The sequence below is a fragment of the Zea mays genome, chromosome 5 (assembly GCF_902167145.1).
Source record: "Zea mays cultivar B73 chromosome 5, Zm-B73-REFERENCE-NAM-5.0, whole genome shotgun sequence".
NCBI lineage: Eukaryota > Viridiplantae > Streptophyta > Magnoliopsida > Poales > Poaceae > Zea > Zea mays.
Genome location: NC_050100.1, coordinates 155989590 through 156012776, shown reverse-complemented (window position 1 = coordinate 156012776; position 23187 = coordinate 155989590). Strand labels below are relative to the sequence as shown.

The window sequence follows — 23187 nt, the reverse complement described above, 5'->3', positions numbered from 1 at the left end:
TAATACACTTTTTTATTGAAAAAGTATTACCATGTCCTTCATTATATACCGTTTTAATTCACCCCTCCTCCTCATCCTCTAAGCTGGCAGCTATGAAAACCATAAAGACTTCCCTAAAGCCACATGGTATTGTAACTATCATTCGTCCATTTTTTTGTTATGGATTAAGCATTCATCATTCTTTATATATATTAATAATAAGTTGCTAGTTTTCTCACCTGCGGTAATGGAAGCAGTCCTGTGGCATCATCCCAATCCTATGGACTATCTTAGTCGTGCGGTGGACTGTTTTACCCTTCGGTTAACATGTCAACTAATCAAATCAACAACGGGGGGCTGCGCTGCAATAATAGAGAAGTGCAGGAATGGCGGAGCGAATATAGGACAAGCGAAAGGAAGGGCAACAAAAGGGAGGGGAGAGAGAGGGGTGGGGCGCCGAGGAGAGAGAGAGAACGGTGCGCCCGCCTGCTCCTCCTCCTCCCCCTTCCGTCATTTATAAGCGACGGCAACACAGGCGACGAAGCCGGGGAGAGGGGGGCGCACGAGGCAATTTATAGCGAGGAGAAGAGGAGCGGCCGGGCCCGAGCAGAGCAGGCCGGGCCAGCCATCTCTCCTCTGCGGCGTCGGCGCCCGGGATGGGGGACTCTGGCGGCTCCGTTGTGTCGGTCGACGTCGAGCGCATCTCCTTCGGCGGCAAGGTCCGTACACAACTACAACGGCCCTCCTCTCCGATCCTTTGTTTCTCGGCTATTCCGGCGCTCTTGTGCCATCTCTCTCTGCCTTAACTGTTCTGTCTTTTTAGCGCTGGGTCTCGGCCTCTCGGGGGCGGTATGGTATCCGGTGGTGGTTTGGGCGGAGAAGGAGGGATTGGTGTGGTGGGCCCTTGAATTCGGTGACCTCTGGTCGTAATCGGATTTCCCGGGTTGCATTGCTTTTGCGTTTCTTGCTCAGGTTCCGCAGGTTGTTCCGGTCTGTTGCGTTCTTCTTGCTCATGTGGATACCGAATTACCGATTCGGTTCCCGACCGTTATCCACTCGGATTACGAGGCCCGGCTTGAATCCGGTGGCCCCTGCTCGACTCGTAACCGGATTTCCTGGGCTGCATTTCTTGGTCAGCTCCGCAAGTTAAGTAGTTTCGGTTTGTTGTGTTCTTTGGCTCATGGATGGATTACGAGGCCCGGATAAAACAAACAGCAGCCCGCCCAGGCCGGCCGCGTATGGTTTTCCATGTTTTCCACCACTTGCACTTGCTCTTGCTCTTGCGCCCCCGCCATTCGTGAAGCTGCATTTTCGTCGGCCGCTGAAGCAGCACGACACGAGATGGCGGGCTCCTCGCCGCCGCGTCTCCGGCGGCCTTCGTCTGCCTACGTAACGCCCTCCTTCCATGTCGATATCCCTCCTCCCTCCGCCCTTCGGACCTCACGGTTCTTGCCTGGCCCTTTCTGTCCATGCACAACCTGGCAGCCTAGTTAGTTGAGTTCCTCGATCGCTCGTACTGTGTGCGTCTACGCCCCCTTCATCAAACGACTTTAGCGCTAAAGATTCTGGCCCCGACGCTCTTGGGTGCTGCCTCGGTGTCCTAACCACCAGTTTTTTTTCTTTCTTGTATCGCTTGTTTTAGCAGGGGTTCCTAAACTGTCTAGTTCTTTATTTGCTTGGTTGGGCTCGTTTGGTGGTTCTCCGTGGAATTGTTCCTTTCTTTCTGAACGAATTCCTTACTCAAGGAGGGTGTGATTTCTGTTTTGGTGTTGGTTAATTTTAATGAAATTGTTCGTCTTTCCGGGAGGAAGACTGCATGCAATTTGGACAGATGTTTTGCTTTGACCGTGGACTAGTGCCTAAGTAAAGGGGTGAAAAATATTAGTGTAGCTCACAAGTTCCTTTCGATGTGAATTTCTTTAACTTTCAATGCTATGCTTGTGACCTGGCAGAGTCAAATCATTCCTCTGTACTGTACAGTATTTATGTGGCAATAGGCTCTTCCTGTGACACAAAGCAACTATAATTTCTGTTGGTGTTGGCGGATTCTTTTCTTGCCAAATATATGCTGTTATTATGTTGCTTGTTATGGTGGAGGAATGAGGAATCATCTGTAGTTCGAATCATGTTTTGTAATCACTTCTCTTTGCTGTCCTGCAAGGCCACGGCTGTGGAACCATAACTTTTGCACCACTTCATCATGATGAAACTATTATATTCTCCTTCTCTTTTGGTAGCATCTTGTCAGCCTTTTAGTATTGTATACGGAAAACAGAGATCCTTCCATCATGAAGTCATCACCTTTGCGTCATTTGGGAGACATGCTTGCCTTCAAGCGTCAGTGGAGGACTGCTAATAAGTTTGCTCCCCTGAAACAACTATTGGAAACAGTCACCTAATTTCTTTCTTGACATGGTTTAAAGGACAATTTCTCTTTGCATGGTGTTTCTGGGCTGTGTACCACAGCTTCCACCGACAGCTTAGTTGTATTACGAAGTATGAACTATGGACACAGAAAGTGCGTGACAGCCTAACTGTTAAGCGTTATATGGATTTAAATAGCTTTGGTTTGATTGATGCACTGCTGGTCATGGTATAATCTACATCCACATCATCAATAGACTGCCATATGGTGCATTTACTAGCCTCAAACAATAGATGATGGGCATGTTTGGTTCAGCTTTTTTCTGACCAGCTTTTCTGAAAATCTGGCTGTGAGGAGAATCTGGCTGTGTAGAGAATCTAGGTATTATTAGGATTACGTGCGGAGAAAGATAAAGTTGTCCATAGGGCTTAGAATCTAGAAAGCGATGGATTTCTATTATTGAAACGACTCAACCGATTTTGTGTTTATGTTGATTTTAAATGGTTTTTACTCAAACGAATTTTATAAAAGCTGGCTGAAAAGCTGAGCGTTTGGCAGCCCGCAGTAGCTTCTGGTGGCCAGAAGCTGCAGAAAGCCGAAACAAACAGGGGCGATGTCTTCTGCCAGCATCAGGGGTGCCTACAACTGTAAACAAGTTGTTTCTTTTTTTTCCTCTTGCGTAAATTACATTGTGGGAAATTTAAACCTTCCTGCTGGATGAAATTCTATTTAGGAACTCTCACTAGCTTTTTCTCCTTTTTTTCTTTTGACATGTTTTACTTGTCTATTCAGGAACACCATATACAAACGAATCATGGACCTGTATCTGTTGCAGTGTATGGTGACCATGACAAGCCTGCCCTTGTTACTTATCCCGATATTGCTTTAAACCGTAAGTTCTACCCACTTGTTGTAAGTATACCAGTTCTCCCTGCAGATTTTTTCCAGCAATTTGTAAACACTTGTTTCCTTGTTATAACTTGTCAGATATGTCCTGCTTCCAAGGACTATTGTTCTGTCCTGAAGCCGCTTCACTGCTGCTTCATAATTTTTGTATTTACCATATCAGCCCCCCAGGGCATGAGGTTAGTTGTTTGTAATTTACTATTATAAGTAAAACACGTGTTTGTCCCTAATGTTATTAAACTTTTGTAGTTCTATGGCCTCACTAGTGTTTTTTCCATTTATATGGGAACCATGCAGTTAGGAGCTGCTCCAATTTCACCGAATGCTCCTATACCGTCTGTTGACGATTTGGCAGATCAGGTTGTGGATGTCCTCGATTTCTTTGGGTAAATCCTCCACGAAATCATCTCATAAATCTGAAAAAATATCAAATGATTGGAGTAATCTTATGTTGTCTGGTTTAATTTGCTCCTTCCAGATTAGGCTCTGTTATGTGCTTTGGTGTCACTGCAGGTGCCTACATTCTAACTCTGTTTGCGGTACGTGCTTCAGAATTATTGTGTTATATTTATTGTTTGTCCATCAATTTTTTGTTGTTGTTGAATTATCTTCTTTTTCAGTCAAAGTATAGGGAGCGGGTACTAGGTCTCATCCTTGTTTCACCTCTGTGTAAAGGCCCCACTTGGACTGAGTGGTTATACAGTAAGGTAGCTTTGCTGCAAATGACTGTCACTCTGATTTTACACGGTAATATTTATCAAAAGCACATGACTCTATTAACACTGTAATATTCTTAGGTGATATCCAATCTGCTGTATTACTATGGCATGTGTGGGTTGGTGAAGGAGTGCCTACTTCAGCGGTACTTCAGCAAGGTACTCAAGTTATTTTGATTTTATCCAACATGCATTTCTTTGGTTGATCTTGAATAATTTCTTATGGTATCTTGTACTCCTTAGGAAGTGCAAGGATTCTCTGAATTGCCCGAGTCAGACATAGTGCAGGCTTGTAGAAGCGTAAGTACCACATAGCTTTCGCTTTGTTAATTGCTCCGATTAAATGTTAACATCTTCTGTTACATCTTGTATAGTTGCTAGATCAGCGGCAGAGCATGAATGTGTGGCGCTTTGTACAAACAATGAATCAGTACGTAAACATCTCACACCTGTATACTAATGATGATTGTGCGGTGGAAAAACTCGGAGGTGAAGTTACCGCGTACTTAATTTGTTTTGAATTAATTTTCAGGAGATATGACTTGACTGAACAGCTAAAGCTGCTTCAGTGTAGAACCCTGATTTTTGTCGGTGAGAATTCCCAGTTTCACGCCGAAGCTGTTCACATGACATCGAAGCTCGACAGGAGATATTGTGCTCTAGTTGAGGTAACTAAACAGTCATCTAGTGCTTGTTTACCTGTACCTCCACATTCTTTGTTACTTGTTTGTAAACACCAAGTCTGGCAAAATGGGCATGTGTTGCAGGTCCAGGCATGTGGATCCCTCGTGACTGAGGAGCAACCACACGCAATGCTCATACCAATGGAGTACTTCTTCATGGGATACGGCATGTACAGGCCTAGCCAGCTGGACTGTAGCCCACGCAGCCCCCTGAGCCCCTTCTGTATTTCGCCGGATCTCCTGTCACCTGAGAGCATGGGGGTGAAGCTGAAGCCAATCAAAACGCGCGTCAGGCTTGAAGTGTAGAGGAGGAGTGAATAAGGGGATGGGATGGTTATTAGGGGCTGACATGGTGAGAGGTTAGGCTAACTGGCAGGTCTGTTCTAATTTTTGGAGGTATAAAAGCCAAGATTACATGTTATACTTGCCATGTATATATAGGAATGAAATGTTAGGTTGGTGAGCTCGGCTGGGGGGTGGGTGGTGGGTGGGTTCTTGTATTCTTTGATTTTGTAGCCTGATGAATGGAACCTGTAAATTGGTGATGTGTGTTGTTTATCAAAAGGAAAGCGAAAGAAATAATAGCAGACGGGTGAGGTGTTGCCATTGCCAATATCTAGCTGTTCTCTTGTGCTTTGCCTGCCTTGAAGGGAAGAGGAATGTTCTCTTGTGAGCTCGACTTGTCAACTCCTATATACTAATCCATTGATTTTCCGTAAAAGAATGGTGTCAAGGTTAGATATGGCCCGCAAAGAAGCATATATATATATATATATATATATCTTAAGATAATGGGGTTGCAATTCTGTCTTGTTGATGTCTCCTTCCCGTAACTGTAAGCATATATATGCAGCTGGTACAAGGTTTGGATGATGAGTGGCAGCAACATATTCTCTCAACGTGGTGTATCTGGGAGTCCAGATGGCACTACACTACATTGTTCTGGCTGCCCATGTTCTGGACCAGAGCCAGCCCATCACAAATTCACAAGTTCAAAAGATAAGGTGATGGCTGACGCGATGTATCTTCTATAACTACAGGCTTATTTTGAATTATTAGATGTTTTGACTTTTCTAGATATATTATCTTTGTTTTATATATCTAGATATAGTGTATATCTAAATGTGCAGTAAAAACTGTGCCAAAACTTTTTATAGTTTTAGAACAGACTGAAGGCGCAAGTGCTGTTGTAACCATAACCACGGGAAGGATGACGAATCGTTTCTGTTGCCGGCTCCTGTCGCGTATCAGCTTCAGCTCTGCTCAATCTCTTTCTGTGAAGCCCACCATCCCGTCCCCCACCCAACCCAACCCTAGGTGCAGGCGCGGCCTCGTGCGTTTTGGTTGTTTCTTCACAACCAGAAAGGTGGTTTGGTTTGTTAGCCTGTTGCTCGTGCACCGTGCTGCCAAGTCTAGTAGTTGTATGGCAATGAATGGCAACACAGTTAGATGCCATAGTGCATTGCAGAAGCTAAATGAGTCATTGTTCACTTGCACTACACTGAATAGACAAAACAGCAGCATCGCACTGCACTGAAGACTCATTGGGTTTTTTTAACCTCCTCTTTCTTGTAAAAAAAAAGAACTCTTGATTATTTTGGTACTACTGTGGTAATTCTAAGATTGAAACTTACTCTCTTTTAATGCAAAAAAACGTACCCCAAAATACAGTCGCGAAAAAGAGTTATCTGACAAATATCTATGTAGGTTTCACGTCGTAAACCTTCGCGCGAGCTGTACTTCTCAGGGCAGCAGAAGATGCAACTGGTTTCAGGCTTTCAGCCCATATGCTGACGAAAGGCCCATCAATGGTTCTAAGATGGGCTACTCGTTCAGTCTTCAGTGGCTTTGCTGGATGCCACACGTTTTCGCTACTGTGTATGAATTGTGAATTTTTCATATGTTAATTCCTTTGGACCGGAATTCGTATAAAAAGAGCGAATGATTATCTCGTATACACCGGTTTCTCTGATGGTCTGATCGTTGTCCCTTTTGCCAAAAAAAATATTCTTATACTTATTCTCTATTTTTATAAAGCACCCGTTTCCGCTGTCGTACATTGTCAAGTGATATGGGTGAAATGGAAATAGACTTAAACCATTTTCTATATTGATTTTGGCGTTTGATGACTATCATAACCATTCGGACTAACTAGTATGTCCATTCATAATCTTTGATTCACAGGTTCATAAGACAAACAATTCAGTTTCCAAGTCAGAAACAGCTCAAAATCAAACTAAAAGGGGTAAAACTTGGAATAGACGATGAATTTGCACTAGTTCTACACTTTGGATAAGTTTTAAATACCCTACGAACATATTTGACTCATCCTGATAGGTTGGATTGGATAGCTCAGTTTCAACAGATCACTCATTTGGAGCCAATTTGAGCTAAGAGAATGAATATCAGTTGAAGCAATTTAAATAACCATGTTTCACTTGTTGGAAAGTCACTAGATATGTTTTTCTAAGTTATAGGAACAACCTCAAGTATAGCCAAACTCGTTTGAACAAGATATGCCAAAGTTGGTCTGCATAGAAGCGCATCGGACCAGTCTGGTGCTGCACCGAATCGAGTGTGCAGGGGCTCTGCAGATGGTCTTCGGTAGATGGAGCATCGAACCGGTCTGGTGGGTCGTCGACCATTTACACAGAGAGGTTATTTTTAGGCTTGTTACAGGCTGGCACGACGGACCTGTCTGGTGGTTGACACGTTCAACGGTCATTTGCTCGTCCAATGGCTCTACTGACGTGGCAAAGGTTCGGTGCACCTGTCAGAGGCTGACGCTGTCAGAATGGCTCCCTTATATAGCAGACTGACAGGGGTCTGGTGCGCCACCGGACCGACACTGTCCACAGTCCGGTGTGACGCGAAACTGTGCATATTTCTCCATTCAACTCCAACGGCTATGTAGGGTGGTTGAGGCTATAAATGCCTCCAAGCAGCGCATTGAAGACACAAGAGCTACACCAAACCTTCATACATTCAATGCAACATCTCTCAAGCAATCAAAGCCACACAAGCGTCGCATTTGTTCGATTTAAGTTAGATAGACTTAGTGACTTGTGCTCTTGAGTGTTGCAAGTTCTTATGCTCTTGTTTTGGGTTTTAATTCTTGCTTTCACCCCCATTCTTTTACTTGTAAATCTAGCAAGATACACCTAAGTGTGCGGTAATCCTCGCGGGACTTTGTGTCCCTCGGAAAAGAGAATAAAACTTGATCGGTCTTGATGACTGTTTGAGAGAGAAAAGGGTTGAAAGAGACCGTCCTCTATGGACTCCTCAACGAGGAGTAGGTTCTTCGGAACCAAACCTCGGAAAATAAATTGCTCATGTTCTTTGTGTTTGATCCTCACTTGTGATTTGTTTCTTTCTCTCCCTCCTCTCTTTAGTTCTCTTACTTGCGATTGATTCCATATCAATTAAGTTGCTTCCAAAGTAATCCACAATCATTTGAGCAACTTGTGTAAGAATAATTCTCTCTCCCTCACCCCGATCGTTATTATTCTTGATCTAGCATTAACCCGAGATTGAAGTTTGTGTTTAAAGTTGTAAATTTCAGGTTTCGCCTATTCACCCTCCTCTAGTCGACTTTCAATTAGTATCGGAGCCCGACACTTCATAAAGTCTAACAACTCGAAGTGATGCCGGGAGAAGTCACAAAAAATGGGAAGGTGCCCTCGGGAGGAAAGCCTGAGCCTTTAGGAACAAAACCTGAAGACAAGGTGCCATCTAGTGAGAAGCACGATGAGAAAGTAGAATCCCATGGATCCTCAAAATCATATAAGAAGGATGGCAAGAAAAAGAAGAAGATGAGGAAGGTGGTCTACTATTAGATCGACGTGTCTTCACCTTTCACATTTGGCGCTGAATCGACCTCCTCCAAGTGCCAAGAGTGCAAAACAAGTAACCAAATCCCCTTTCTCTATCCTTGCATTCCCAAACGCACTCAATTATTTTAGGTTCCATTAGGCAAACCACCATAATTTGATGGTGAGGATTATTCATGGTGGAGTGTTAAGATGAGGAGTTACTTATCTTCACTTCACACAAGCATATGAGATGTTATTGAGTTTGGAATGCAGGTTCCGAATGTCGGGGACAAGGACTATGATTCAGACAAGATCACCCAAATCACACACTTCAACTCGCAAGCAACCACGGTACTACTTGCCTCTTTGTGTAGAGAAGAATACAACAAAGTACACAGGTTGCAAAGAAGATCACAACACACGAAGGTGACAAGATCACCAAAATGGAGGTGATTGAAGGAGAGCTCGGACGGTTTGCCGTCAACAAAGAAGAGCCACAAGAGATGTACAATCGGCTCAAGATGATGGTGAACCAAGTCTGAAACCTCGGGAGCATCAAGTGGATCGACCACGAAGTCGTCAAACTCATGCAAAGGTCATTTGTATTTCATAATTCTACACTTGTTCAATTACTTCGTGAAAACCTTAGGTACAAAGTGACGTCTCTCGAGTAGGTGCTTAGAACGTTTGTGAGTTTTGAACATATGGCCAAAGACTCCAAACATGTGGAGAACATAGCTCATGGCAGCACTTCCACACTCGAGCCACAAGCGGTCGCATTCAAGATAACGGAAGAAAAGGAGTAGGGAGCCAGAAGCAAAGGCCTCTCAATCGACCCCTCCAAGCTTAATGATGACTGATGAGCCCTCGTCAAAGTTACAACTAATTGTCTCTACAAAGTTCTAGAGGCAGCTTAATTTTGATTAACAACACAACACATGGTCATACATATATTATTGTTGTACTATTTTTTCCCATTACAACACACATGTATTTACCTAGTTATAAATGAAAACCGGACACTTTCCTAATATACAAAATGAGATGATAGCTACACGTATGAACTATGAACAGTTAAGAGCACCCTACGTAGTTAGTACGCGACCGAACTTGGTGAGAGAGTCTAAAACAGTTTCCCGGCGAAATCCTTGATGTCCTCGTCCTTGAACGACGGCGACGCCATCTCCCTGAAGTGGCTAAGGTCAGACGTGCTCCGGCCGAGCAGCAGGGCGACCTTGGTCTGGAACACCTCGCCGTTCTCCCTGCGCTCGACGTCAACCTCGTCGAGGCACGCCTCAATGTCCTCCTGGATCTTGCGGTAGAAGCCGGCGACGTTGCGGAACAAGTCGAATAGCATGCCCAGCTGCCAGCCGTGCTCCAGCGTGTTCACCGCCGCCGCCAGCGCGCCGCACAGGACGGCGGCACCGGGGGCCAAGGAGCCGGCCTCGCCGGAGGAGCCGATGAAGGCCGTGGCCAGCGCGGCCGTGCCCGCGAGCGCCGGGCCGGCGACGGCGAGGCCACGGTTGAGACGCAGAGCCAGCTTGGCGTTAGACACGTACTCCTGCTCGTCCTTGGCCCTGAGCACCCGCACGATGCCGCGCATCTCGTCCTCCAGCTCCCGCGTCCAGCCGTTGCAGTTGCTGGCCGTGGCGCCGTTGACGGTCTTGGCGGCCGACTGAGCCGGCCTCTTCCTCGGCTGCCGTCTGGGCCACCACCGGGTGGGCTCGACGGCGCTGGGGAACTTGTCGAGCATGCCGGGGAACAGCGGCAGCGGGTACGCCGCGTCGAGGGCGAGCACCCTGTCCATGGCCTCTTGGACGTCGTCGTCGGCCTCGGCTGTGGTGGCCGTCCGGTGGTCGAGCGCGGCGCGGACGTCGCGCTCGAGCTGCCTCCAGAGGCGCGTAGCGTTGCGCTGCTCCTCGGCGAGCTGCGACGGCTGCATCCTGTTGACGGCGGCCATGGTGACGGCCGCCGTGGCCAGGAGGACCCCGGCCGAGGCCCTGAGCGCTGGGAGCGTCGGGGAGGCCGGCGCGAGCGCGGACGCCAGGGACGCCGTGAGCGCCAGGGAGTTGGTGGCGTGGAGCAGCAGGTGGTTCCAGTTGTCCCGCTGCCTGCCGATGATGTCGTGCATGTCGGCGCGGTCCGCACACGCCTCGGCGATTGCGCGGAGCCTCTGGGCCACGGTTCCCGCGCCGCGGGAGACCTCCGGCGTCGGCGTTTCAACTGGCGCGCGGCCGTTCAAGGCGTGGTCGTCGGCGCCGCCGCAGCCCACGGTGGCGGCGTCCCGGGCGACCTGCCGCAGGTCGTCGACGCTGACCAGATGCCGGATGTTAGCCTGGGCCCGCGTGCGCCGCCGGAGCCGGTTGCCGCGGCGCGGGCGCGGGCGCGAGGCCGGGAGCAGGGCGGCGGCTACGCCTTGCGACTGGAGTAGTGACTCCATCTACGTGTAATCTCTTGCTTCGATCTTACATACGGTGCCTCTGTTGAATCCTGACAATTGAGCTGCTGTCTGTCAATATGTAGGCGGCGAGGAGGGACGCCATGTGGACGAGGGCAAGGAAAGGAACCCTGGTGATCGTGTTCGTGTTCTGAAAGCAGTAGAATAGTACTACTCCGTACAACAGAACGGGTCTGCAGCAGAACAGGACGGGTGCTGCTACTGCTTACTGCAGTCTGCCGTTTTGAATGGATCCAAGTCGAGGTCTGGACGACGACGAAGCAGTCACGACTCACGAGTCAGGACAGGACTCAGGACGCACTGGTGACTTGACTGACCTGACGCCCGACCTCTCCTAGCTGCTCGCATCGTCACTTTTTTAGAAGTCGATCTCGAGAATTCAAACTACCAACTTTAAACAAATATATACTGATAATATTTATAATATATAATCAATATTAATAAATTAGTCATTATATCTATACTTTAATCTATTAAGAACATAACGTGGATACCTCGTGCTACCACGGCTTCAACCTCCACGCTGACACTCTAGACCTGTCCCACGCGCTGCAGATCCATTCTCTAGAAATTTTGAGCTAACTACCAGACCACACATATATTAGTGTTTAGAAATAAACAATAATTATATTTAAATAAATATCTCAGTACCTATTTATACGATATATAAAAAACTTAGCAAAACACGAGCAACTGGCTAGTATACTTTTAAGAGTAAAGTGCTTCATCAGTCATGAACTATTTCTGATTTGTTATCTAAGTCCATATACTATTAAGTTCCCGTGAACCCCATTAACTATTTAGGGCTTGTTCGGTTACGTCAATCCTTTAATCCCCTTCTAGATTGGTATAACCGAACAAGCCCTTAAGTGACAACTAGGTACAAAGGTCACAGAAACCATATTCGAGAGAATTGATGGAGACTAATTCCCTCTCTATTTTTTTAATTTTAAGTAGCAAGAGATTTAATCTCCTTCAATCCATTTCAATCCACCTGCTAACCGAAGAAACTTGGAACGCCATGTTAGCTATTGGACCAGGTCTTGGCCCATTTATTAACACACTTTAAATGTTTCGTGGACCTTGTTGTGAGTTAACTAATTCCATTTTGATGTCATCAAATCAAGTAAAAAAGGGTCATCTCACTCTCTTCCAACCAAACAACACATGTACATGGTTCAAAAGTCAAGTTTTCTTTTCAATATCTTTACTTTTGCATAATCCTATTTTTGTTCATCCACCCATGCAATAGAGTGGATGCGAAAATAAAGGGGGTTTCCTTAAAAATAGGCTTCAAAATAGAAATATGGAATAATGGCGACTTAAAATAGAAATAGGCTTCAAAATAGTATAATAAAAAATGAATTCATGGATTTAACACAATCTTGGTTGTGACGTCATAGATAAAAAATGGAAAAAAATTCTATCTTTGAGACGACTAAAGAAAGGCATTGAATGAGAAAGAAATTGTTCATAGATAATCAAACTATTGTATGTCATGGAAGTAATATGAGGTGCTCGAAAATGGTTGAAGTAATTGATTAGGAGGATCACTATGACTATAGCCGTGGGTAGAGTTACTAAAGAAGAAAGCCATTTGTTTGATATTATGAACAAATGGTTATGAAGAGACCATTTCATTTTGTAGAATGGTCCGTGTTGGTGCCTTTTTGGGCCTCCACACGACGTGTAGGACCTTAGGGTTGGTTCTACAATGCAGCCTTGAACTCCACATTTGTTTCTGCTCTACGAGCCACCACCTCATTAGGGTCACACATCAATGATCCCTAGATCCTTCTTACGGTGAGTCGAGACCTCGGAGACCTCCTACGAGGTGACGGACTATCCACGATAGGTCACCGGACCATCCGCGTGTAGGTCACCATCGAGCAGATAATTGTGGTCTTCTCTACATTGACACGGTCCGTCTGCGAGTAGATGGCATGCCGTCCGTGCTGGCGCAGAGGGCTTCACGTTGAACCTAGATGTGACCTCTATGAAGGGATCCTATCAAGGAGGGGAGATCGTAGGGTTGCTTCAGGATCGTCGGATCACGCAAGGCGTTATGATGTAGAGTCAAAGAGAGGTGAAGGTTGAGATTGGGGAACTACAACTAGAGTTACGATGTGTCTGTTCCCAAGGCACAATAATGTAGATGGATTGGTTCGATTGGATTGTGTGTTATCAATCGACAGTACCCATTCATATATATATATATATATAGAGGGAGGTCTGGACCCGTTGTTAGGATAACCACACACGGGATAAGGACTGGTCCAGTCTGAACTAATCTGATCGCGAACGGTCTAAGCTACTCTCGCGGATCGTCTAAGGCGTGGACCATCCGGTGATCTACTACCGTTTAGGTGCCAAATTTGGTGTTCAATAGTCTGGATTATTGCTCTTTTCTTGTGCGTATTTCGCTTTAGGGGGTTGGTTTCTAGGGGGCTACTTTTTATAACTTGTTGGTATATCTATATGGATTGACTGGTTCCTACCCGGAAGGTTGTAATTTCTTAACCACTATGGTGGTTTTCACACCTGCCAACAGTTTAGTATACTATTTGTTGCTACTACGGGGGATCGGAAGCACAGAGGAATTCTACTCGCGTTAGAGTCAATTAAGGGCCCGTTCGGTTCTTACGGAACCGTCACCTGGAATAGTTCCTGGCTGATTTGTTTGCCTAATTTATATAGGTTTTGGTTAACTAGATTGGTTCCTGGATGAATCCGAGACAAACGAACGAGACTTAAGTGGTCTTTGAACTGTTGCCGCTTTTTACAGAGCGTTTGCACTAATAGGTTTTATGCTATGCAATTTAAAACTTGCTCGATCTATTCAATTGCGATCGATTCCATTCTCGGGTCCAATCAGTAATTTTGTTTCTGTATTCCTTATTTATCCGCGCTGTCTTAATGATCAAAGTGTGACCTTTGCATCGTCGGAGACATATCAGACAATTTTGTAAAGACGTTTTCAGTGAAAACACCACCTTAGGCTGAGTCCAGTGCACAGCCTCCCTCTCGCCCCTGCCACGTCAGCTCTCGCCTCCACTCTCGCCCCTGCTGCTCCAGTGCACAGGCTGCAGCAGGCTACAGCCTCAGGCTATAGCACACGTGGACCAATCAGAAGCCGCCACCTCACTGTCGCCCTCGCTCTCGCCCGCGAAGACGCCATCGCCAACGCGTCGCCCTGCTCTCGCCTGCCTATCGCCGGGCGGTGGCAGTAGCGCCCGCCGGGTCGCTCTCGCCCGCCTCCAGCCCCGCTCTCGCCTCCTGTTGGGCGCTATCGTCCTCACTATAGCCTGCATTGGCACCAGCCTTATTGGATACAGCGCGTTTAGTTATATCCCACTCGCTCCATACACTGGTGGCACCACTAGCAATCAACTAGTAATTGTATGGAATCCCGAGAGGAATATTCAGATTAATTAGTTGGGCAAGTTGATTGGCCATGCAAATGCATGCGTTCATGCATTGCTAGCTAGTAGTCAAATTCCTGGACCTTTTCAATGCATGCATCCAATGCAAGTTTGCTGAGCGCATCACATGGACCTTTTCTCATGTATGCCAAGTCGTCGTTGATGGTACTCGCTCTCTCTCTCTCTCTCCGATCAGTGTCAACAATCTCTCTCAGCCAATGCAAAGCGCTCCTCTCACACTGCCTTCGTTGGGAGGTCGGTCGATCGCGCGCTCATCAAGACACGATCGATCGATCAACCCCCTTGGCCACACGGCGCGCGACTGAATGACTTAACGCATACGCAAGTTCGTGTGGCGCCAGACTTTTTTTTTTGTGACGCGCAAAGTGTCCCTGAACAACAGGGAACTTAATGACACAGGCAGCAAAATCGAATAGCAAAGGTATTTCCTCTCACATAGATTCTCTCTAATTCTCTTGTTACCGAACCAGCCCTATAGCTAATGGTCGAGACTTTCCACGCGTGTTCACGGTACTCTCGGGTCGAGTCTCGATCATCAGGAATGATATATGAGCTTTATTTTGAGCGCTCATTTATTGGGTGTATAGTGTAATAGTAATAACACTTAGCAAAAGAGGGTCCGGTCTAAGCACACCCACGATTACTTTACTTGCTAGTGTCGTTTGGACCTTTTCCTTTTCCTGTCGAGGGCCGAACTACAGATCATGCATGCATGGTGCCTTAGACGATCATGGATGCATGGATCTACTCTATATGTTTTATATATCTTTTTATTAGTAGATCTGTTTATGCATAGGGTAAACTAAATTGCATATTAATTAATTATTAGTAGCTAGTTGACTTTGATTTCGATTTACGTAGTACAAGTTATGCCAGTAAAAAAGTGCCTACACACATCCACTGTCGGTGGCCTTTACGCCTAATATTATAGACTGCGCGTTTCGGTGATCTGCACCAGTTGACCTGGAAGCGCTTAACGTACCGTACCGGTTCATGTGTATGCAAAGTGGTGTGGGAGAGTAAGCACACAAATGACCGACCGTTGACATATACATACCACCTATATATACTAGTACTATATCTCCGTTCTCGAATATTTATCGCCCGTTACTTTATTTTTTAATAAAACACGACAAATAAAAAATAACAGATGAAGTATATTTGTAGTACTACAAATTACTTACTACATTTTTTTATTTAAATGAACTAGCCAGCGACAAATATTTAAGGACGGATGTAACACTTACAATAATGGCTATCCAATTGTGAGATAGATCTTCCTTTCGACTGACACTACCGGAATTTGGCTCTATGCTAAGTGCCATATTCTTTGCCGAGTGTTTTATTTCAGGCACTCGGCAAAGAGCTCTTTGTCGAGTGTTTTATTTTTGACACTCGACAAAGAGTTTCTTTACCGAGTGTCTTTTTTGACACTCGGTAAAGGGCTATTTGCCGAGTGTCACAAATACAACACTCGACAAAGCGCTCTTTACTGAGTGTCACAAATACAACACTCGGCAAAGAGCTCTTTGTCGAGTGTTTTTCTCCAACACTAGGCAAAGACAATTTAAAAATCACATTTTAAAGTAGTAAATTAATTTAAATGAAAAAGTTTTCAACTACAAATTTGTATATCTCATCATGATGTACAATTTATATATTGAATATTTCTTCATATGACAAAATAAAAATAAATTTGTTCATAAAACTTATATCTCTCTCGTAGTTTATGGAACTACGAGAGAGACGTATAGAATTTGTGCATATTGTTAGAACCATCATGTGAGATAAATAAATGACCAAACAACCAAAATAAACTTTGTAGATCTTGAGAAGTTATAGAAGTTTATAGTTGACAACTTTTTCATTTGAAGTCATATTGTCAACGAAAACTACGTCTGAATTAAAAAAATTTAAAATTTGAATTTTGAAAACGACTTCGAAAGAAAAACACCAACATGAAAGTTATAGGTATTAAAGAGTTATGAAACTTTATAGTTGACAATGTTTTAGTTTGAAATCATCTTGTTATGCAAAACTATGTTTGAATTTTGAAATTTGAATTTTTCAAACTATCTCGGTTGGAAAAACCACCAAAATAAAAGATGTAGGTCTTGAAATGTAATGAAACTTTGTAGTTGACAATTTTTTGATTTGAAATCATCTTATCATTGAAAAATTCGTGTGAAGTTTTCAAATTTAAAATTCAAATTTTGTAAACGGTCTCGGATGTAGAAACTATTAAAATAAAACTTGTAGATCTCAAAAAGTTATGCAACTTTATAGTTGGTCACATTTTCAAATGAACTCATTTAGTGCCTTAAATAATCAAATTACTCTCGATTTGTTATATTACATGAGGAATGTAAACGTAATATAGACATAATTAATATAGTAACGTAGTGGTATATGATCTTTTCATTTTTCTAAAAAAATAAAATCACATTGTTTGCTTCTGTAAATTTCTTGTTTCATCGTTCCATCGCATGTGCGGTGTGCCGTTGGCCGTGTAGTGCGATTACAGAGGCCGGATCTTTTCATTTTTCTAAAAAAAAATAAAATCTCCTGGGCCCTGCTGCCTCGTATGTCAAAGTCAACGGATGGAAGGAAAGTCAAGGAAAACAGCGCATCGTCGTTGCAATAATGCGACGACCAAATGCATTCATCAGAAATAATGATATCGATTAGTCATCGCCTCATGAAGCGATAGCATGTGCAAGATTATACCGAGAATACAGACCCGGCTTTTTGGCCAGCATGAGCATGACCCAAAACAAAAGCTCAAAGCACGCTACAGTACAACGTTACAACACGAAATAATAAGGACCGAGCTAGCATGGTCCGAAGTCGGGTCTAAGACGAGCCTCAAATTTCACCCGGACCAGCCCCGTCCCTCGCCCCACCCATCGCCCCCGCCCCACCCCGCCAGACCCAGCGCGCACTCTGCCTCGCGCACCCGTGCACTCTGCCCCCGCGTCCGACCATGTACCTATTTCTGGTCGTCAAGGTTTAAAGGTATGTGGTCGTCATTGTTCCTGGGCGTTGCTGGACCGTTCGCGCCTGCACGCCGGACTGTCTGTGCTGTGCAGAATAGAATGCCTCGCCTGGCCACTCGTTTGCGCTTGCCCCATAGCATTGGAGGTTGTGATGATGATCTTCAAAGTCTCCTTCATCGAGAGTCTTTTCTGCCACCACTTTCCTGCAAGAATTTTTTGTGTTTTCATCGGCGATGACAATCTTCTTGCCTTTGTCCTTATCAATCGTGCTAGGCCAAACCAGGACTTTTTTATCATCAAAGTTGATCATGTTCATTAGAAAGGGTTCTATGTCCACCTGCATTTCTTGAAACTTCAATCAGCCCTCGTTACTGGCTGATTGGACCTGCCGTCGAAAAACATTACAATCATTAGTGGCGTGAGAGAATGAATTATGCCACTTACAATAAGCACAATATGAATTATTTTAACGTTGCCGCTTTTGAGTAATTCATCGAATATTTTTATCATATTTGCCAACTTAAACGTAAATTTAACCTCTTCTTGCCATTTTTTGAACCGACCACAAAAATAAACAAACTAGAGATTTGGCTTGTTTTGGCCAAACCATCTTAGCGACGTACATGTCTTGCGGTTCATCATCTGAGCTACTCTGGTCACAATATACCATATGGACTGAAAGGATCACGATGCCCAAGAGGGGGGGGGGGGGGTGAATTGGGCATTTCTAAAAATCAACAACAATTAAACCCTAAGCAAAAGTCCAACTTCACGCAACTACTAGCAATAATATAATACTACTAGAAAGACAATAATACTAAAACATTACTTCAACTACTTGCTAAACAATTAGACAAGGTAAAATGCTTGAATTAAATGCAGAATGTAAAGCAAGGTTTAGAAGACTCATCCAATTTTTCCTAAGGTATTAAAGAGTCGACACTCTTCCCTAGTCCTCGTTGGAGCACCCGCGCAAGGATATCGCTCCCCCTTGGTCCTCACAAGAACCAAGTGCTCAGTATGAGATGATCCTTTGCCACTCCGGCGCGGTGGATCCCTCACGACCGCTTACAATCTCGAGTCGGGTCACCAACAAATCCTCCAAGGTGATCACCGTGCTCCCAACGCCACCAAGCCGTCTAGGTGATGCCGATCACCAAGAGTAATAAGCCGTAGACTTTCACTTGACCAAAAGAAGCCTAATGCATGCGGTGTGTGCTCTAGGTGGCTCTCACTTGCACTAATGAGGTCCTAATGCGGGATTAAGATTTTATAATCACCTCACTATGCTTTGTGGTGCTTGCAATGCTCTAGCAATGTATGGTTATCAATGTGGGCAGCAAGACATTCAATATAGTGGGTGGAGGGGGTATAAATAGCCCCACCCACCAAACTAGCCGTTACCAGGGTTTCCTGCACATGGGCGCACCGGAAAGTCCGGTGCGCCAACGGTCGACTCCAACGACTAGTTCTGACAGCTAGCCGTTGGGAAGATGGCACACCGGACAGTCCGGTGTGCCTGCTAAAATTCAATCTCCCAACTTAATGCTCTCGGGTTTTTCTCGGTGGCGAAGCTCTGTCCCCGGCCCTGGCTGGCCCCACTGTCAGGGGGCGCACCGGACAGTCCCGTGCACACCGGACAGTCCCATGCCCCTAAGACAGAAACCCTGAGTTCTTTTTCATTCTGATTTTCGAATCCGTTTTCGTTCTAACTCGTGAGTGTGTTATAGAGTGACACCTAGCACTAGATGTGTGTGTGAATATGCACCACACTACACTAGAATTCTCTTGGTCAAACTACTCATCCACAACCCCTCTTTATAGTACGGCTAAAATAGAATAGAAGACCTAATACTATACCAAGTGTCTGCAACTCCTTTGACACTCGGGATACGAAGACCTTCATCTTTTGATTCGTCATTTCAGCCGTCGCTTCAAGTTCTCATCTCAGGGATTGTTTTCACCGTTGTAGTACAATTTCCTGCAATGCGACCTAACTTACCATTGGCTCTGCAAAAAAACGTTAGTCACATATAATATTACGTTGTCATTAATCACTAAAACCAACCAGGGGCCTAGATGCTTTCAATCTCCCCCTTTTGGTGATTGATGACAACCCTACAAGAGTGTGAGAGTAGTTTGTTTGTTTTTCTGTCAATAGAGAAGATGATTAGTTATACTCAATAATTTTGACAGAAAGATGTGTGTAAAAGAATAATAAGTATAGGTGCATACACGACGAGAGTTTCTTGTTCATATAAGAATGAAATGAAATCGATGAACAAGAACTGAATGACTGGTGATAACATCTTAGGTGAAAACACAATACACACACAGTCAATAATAAACGTCGAGAGCATATCATAGAGTTTGTGAGTTGAGCGTCATACAAAAGTGGAGCTAGTTCAGAGAGTATCAAGCAAATATATTACATCAAAATACAAAAGGCACTCTCAACTAACTCCCTAACTCGTCCTAGCTCTCACAACTCTCATGTCTTTCCCCCTTTGGCGTCAAACACCAAAAGGGTTACCCGAACCTACACACCAGAGGAGGAAGGAGGAGGCGAGGGCGCATTCGGTCGTGGTTGAGGAAGAAATGCAAACACAAGCTGAGGATCGGAGTCAGTCTCTCATCCAGGATCTACAATAGAAGCTAGAGCTGATACTGACTCTAACAGAGGCTGCGATGTAGGATCCACCAAAGCTGGTGCAGTCACGGATACCACCGCAGCAGTAGTGGTAACAGCAGGCGCTGGTGGCACTGGCGGATGAGCACTGACGGTTCCGACGACCGGCGACGAGAAGTCCAAAGTGACCGCCCGGAGCGGAGTAGGAGAAGGACCAATAGGAGCAAGCAGGGGTCCTGCCTGAATAGTTGGTACAACAGCTTCCTGAAGAGCTGGAGGAGGGGCAGACTGAATTGGTGGGAGTTGAACACCAGTGTGCTGAAGGATATGAGTCATAAACGCCTGGTGCTCGGCCCTGTCTGCCAAGAGCTGCTGCTGCAGAGTGTCCTCACGGTCCTGAATTGTCTAAAACATGGAGAGCATCCGTTCGGACATCTGCTGCTGGATGGCTGCCTGCCGAGCCTTGAAAGGGAAATTGGGTTAACCATTTTCTATAATTAATTTTGGTGGTTGATGACCAACGCAAACACATGGACTAACTAGTTTGTCTAGAATTCATGTATTACAGGTGCATAAGGTTCACCACAAACCAAGAAAGAAATCAAGTTAGGGACTCAATTTAAAATGGAGCAAAGAACTTGAGTGTGCTGAGAATTGGCGCACCGGACTGTCCGGTGTGCCACCGGACAGTGTTCGGTGCACCAGGACCGTACAGATGTCAACCAGCCACTCTTGGGAATTCTAGGGCGCCCTTCGCTATAATTCACCGGACTGTTCGGTCAGCCAGCGTAGCAACAGCTATCTGCGCCAACGGTCGACTCTGCAAAGTGCTATAGTGTCACGGCAAAAGTCAGAGCAGGAAGTCAGAGGGGCACCAGACTATCCAGTGTGGCACCGGACTGTCCGATGCCGCAAGAGGACAAAGCTCCAATAGTCGACCCACCGAACCCTAACGGTTGGGTGACGTGGCAGGGCACCGGACAAGGAACAGTGCCTGTCCGGTGGCGCACCGGACTGTCCGGTGCGCCCATCGCCAGCAGCCTCCCCAACGACTATGGAAGTGGTTGGGGGCTATAAATACCCCCCAACCACCTCAGTCATATCAATCCAAGCATTCCAAACATCTCAATCAATACAAGAGCAAAAGACTCCACTCCAAGACACATCAAATAGATCGAATCCTCTCTAAGCCTCCAAATCAACTCAATTCCATTAGGGACTTGAGGGAGGGTGTTTGTGTTCTTTTGTTGCTCTTGTTGCTTGGCTTGGCCTTTTTCTTTTCCCATTCTTATTCTCAAGTGCTTTGTAAGCGAAGCAAGAGACACCAAGTGTGTAGTGGTCCTTGCGGGGTCTTAGTGACCCATGAGATTAAGGAAGAAGGCTCACTCGGTCTAAGTGACCGTTTGAGAGAGGGAAATGGTTGAAATAGACCCGGTCTTTGTGACCTCCTCAACGGGGACTAGGTTCTTTGGAACCGAACCTCGGTAAAACAAATCACCGTGTTCACTCGCTTAATTCTTGTTTGATTTGTTTTCCCCTCTCTTTCCGACTTGAATTTAATTCTAACGCTAACCCTGACTTGTAGTGTGTGTTTAAAGTTATAAATTTCAGGTTTCGCCTATTCACACCCCCTCTAGGCGACTTTCAAGCCTGCTCTGCTGCCAGATGAGCCTGCTGCTGTGTAAGTGACTGAAGAATCATGGCCAGAGCAGGGTCAATAGCAGGTGGGCAGGAGTGAGAGCACCTAGAGGGGGGGGGGGGTGAATAGGTGATCCTGTAAAACTTGAAAACTTAAGCCACAAAAACTTGTTAAGCGTTAGCACAGTTAATGCCAAGTGGCTAGAGCGAAGATCTTGCACAATATGATAATCACAAAGAGTTCAACACAGAGAAGACACAGTGATTTATCCCGTGGTTCGGCCAAGTACAAAACTTGCCTACTCCACGTTGTGGCGTCCCAACGGACGAGAGTTGCACTCAACTCCTCTCAAGTGATCCAATGATCAACTTGAATACCACAGTGTTATGCTTTTCTTTTCTTATTGCGTTTGCAAGGAATCTCCACAACTTGGAGTCTCTCGCCCTTACACTTGAAGTTCTCAAAGAAGCACGGAGTAAGGGAGAGAAGCAACACACACAAATCCACAGCAAAATGCGCACACACACGGCCAAGAATCGATCTCAAGAGACTATCTCAAAATTCTCACTAGAACGGAGCTCGAATCACTTAGAATGACAAACGAATGCGCAAAGACTGAGTGTGGATGATCAAGAATGCTCTAAGGTTGCTTGTGTATCTCCTCCATGCGCCTAGGGGTCCTTTTTATAGCCCCAAGGCAGCTAGAAGCCGTTGAGAGCAAATCTGGAAGGCCATCCTTGCCTTCTGTCGTCGGGTGCACCGGACAGTCCGGTGCACACCGGACACTGTCCGGTGCCCGATTTATTTCCTTAAACAGCGCAGCCGACCGTTGCCGACCGTTGAAGATCTGGGAGCCGTTGGCGCACCGGACATGTCCGGTGCACACCGGACAGTCCGGTGCCCTCTTCCGACCGTTGGCTCGGCCACGTGTCTCGCGCAGATCGCGCGGCCGACCGTTGGCCCGGCCGACCGTTGGCTCACCGGACAGTCCGGTGCACACCGGACAGTCCGGTGAATTATAGCCGTACGCCGTCGGCGAATTCCCGAGAGCGGCTACTTCGCACCGAGTCAGCCTGGCGCACCGGACACTGTCCGGTGCACCACCAGACAGTCCGGTGTGCCAGACCGAGCTGAGTCTTGGCTGTACACAGCCAAGCTTTTTCCATCTCTCTTTACTTGTGATTTGCACTTTGTTCATCCATGGGCATAGATTCACATTTAAGCACTTGTGTTTGCACTCAATCACCAAAATACTTAGAAATGGCCCAAGGGCACATTTCCCTTTCAATCTCCCCCTTTTTGGTGATTTATGCCAACACAACATAAAGCAACTAGAACAAGTGCAAAATCACTTCAAATAAAGCTCAAATTTATTTTGATTCAATTTTGGCATATATGGATCATCCTTTGCCACCACTTGGTTTGTTTTTGCAAATCAAACTCAAATCTCTATCTCTAAGTCAAACACACATGTTGAAGCATAAAGAGAGTCATTCCAAAAGAGATTGATCAAAGATTTCAAAAACTCCCCCTTTTTCCCATAATCACTACTTCTCCCCAC

At 45.6% G+C, this 23187-nt stretch overlaps 1 protein-coding gene across 4 annotated transcripts; it reads left to right on the top strand.

The window, feature by feature from the left end:
* The first annotated feature begins 413 nt into the window (after positions 1-413).
* LOC103628577 (protein NDL1) lies at positions 414-5322 on the top strand. Of its 4 annotated transcripts, none has more exons than XM_020538510.3 (12): positions 429-698; positions 2903-2999; positions 3137-3236; positions 3332-3429; positions 3548-3636; positions 3729-3789; positions 3871-3957; positions 4048-4125; positions 4210-4266; positions 4341-4396; positions 4499-4634; positions 4734-5322. In XM_020538510.3, the coding sequence occupies exons 2-12, from the start codon at positions 2958-2960 to the stop codon at positions 4953-4955; spliced, it is 1026 nt and encodes a 341-aa protein (XP_020394099.1). In that variant the 5' UTR covers positions 429-698; positions 2903-2957; the 3' UTR covers positions 4956-5322. The 4 variants fall into 4 exon arrangements, with proteins under 4 accessions (XP_020394098.1, XP_020394099.1, XP_020394101.1 ...); XM_020538512.3 differs by having other exon boundaries at positions 479-698; positions 2903-2991; XM_020538509.3 differs by lacking the exon at positions 2903-2999 and having other exon boundaries at positions 414-698.
* The last annotated feature ends 17865 nt before the right edge of the window (positions 5323-23187 follow it).

What these genes read in the sequence shown, in the direction of transcription:
- LOC103628577 (XM_035959155.1), top strand. Translation starts at nt 3,062, where the DNA reads ATGAAATTCTATTTAGGAACTCTCACTAGCTTTTTCTCCTTTTTTTCT. An exon ending in TCAGCCCCCCAGGGCATGAG is followed by an intron (nt 3,430 to 3,547) that starts GTTAGTTGTTTG and finishes GGAACCATGCAG; the next exon opens with TTAGGAGCTGCTCCAATTTC. An exon ending in TAGTGCAGGCTTGTAGAAGC is followed by an intron (nt 4,267 to 4,340) that starts GTAAGTACCACA and finishes CATCTTGTATAG; the next exon opens with TTGCTAGATCAGCGGCAGAG.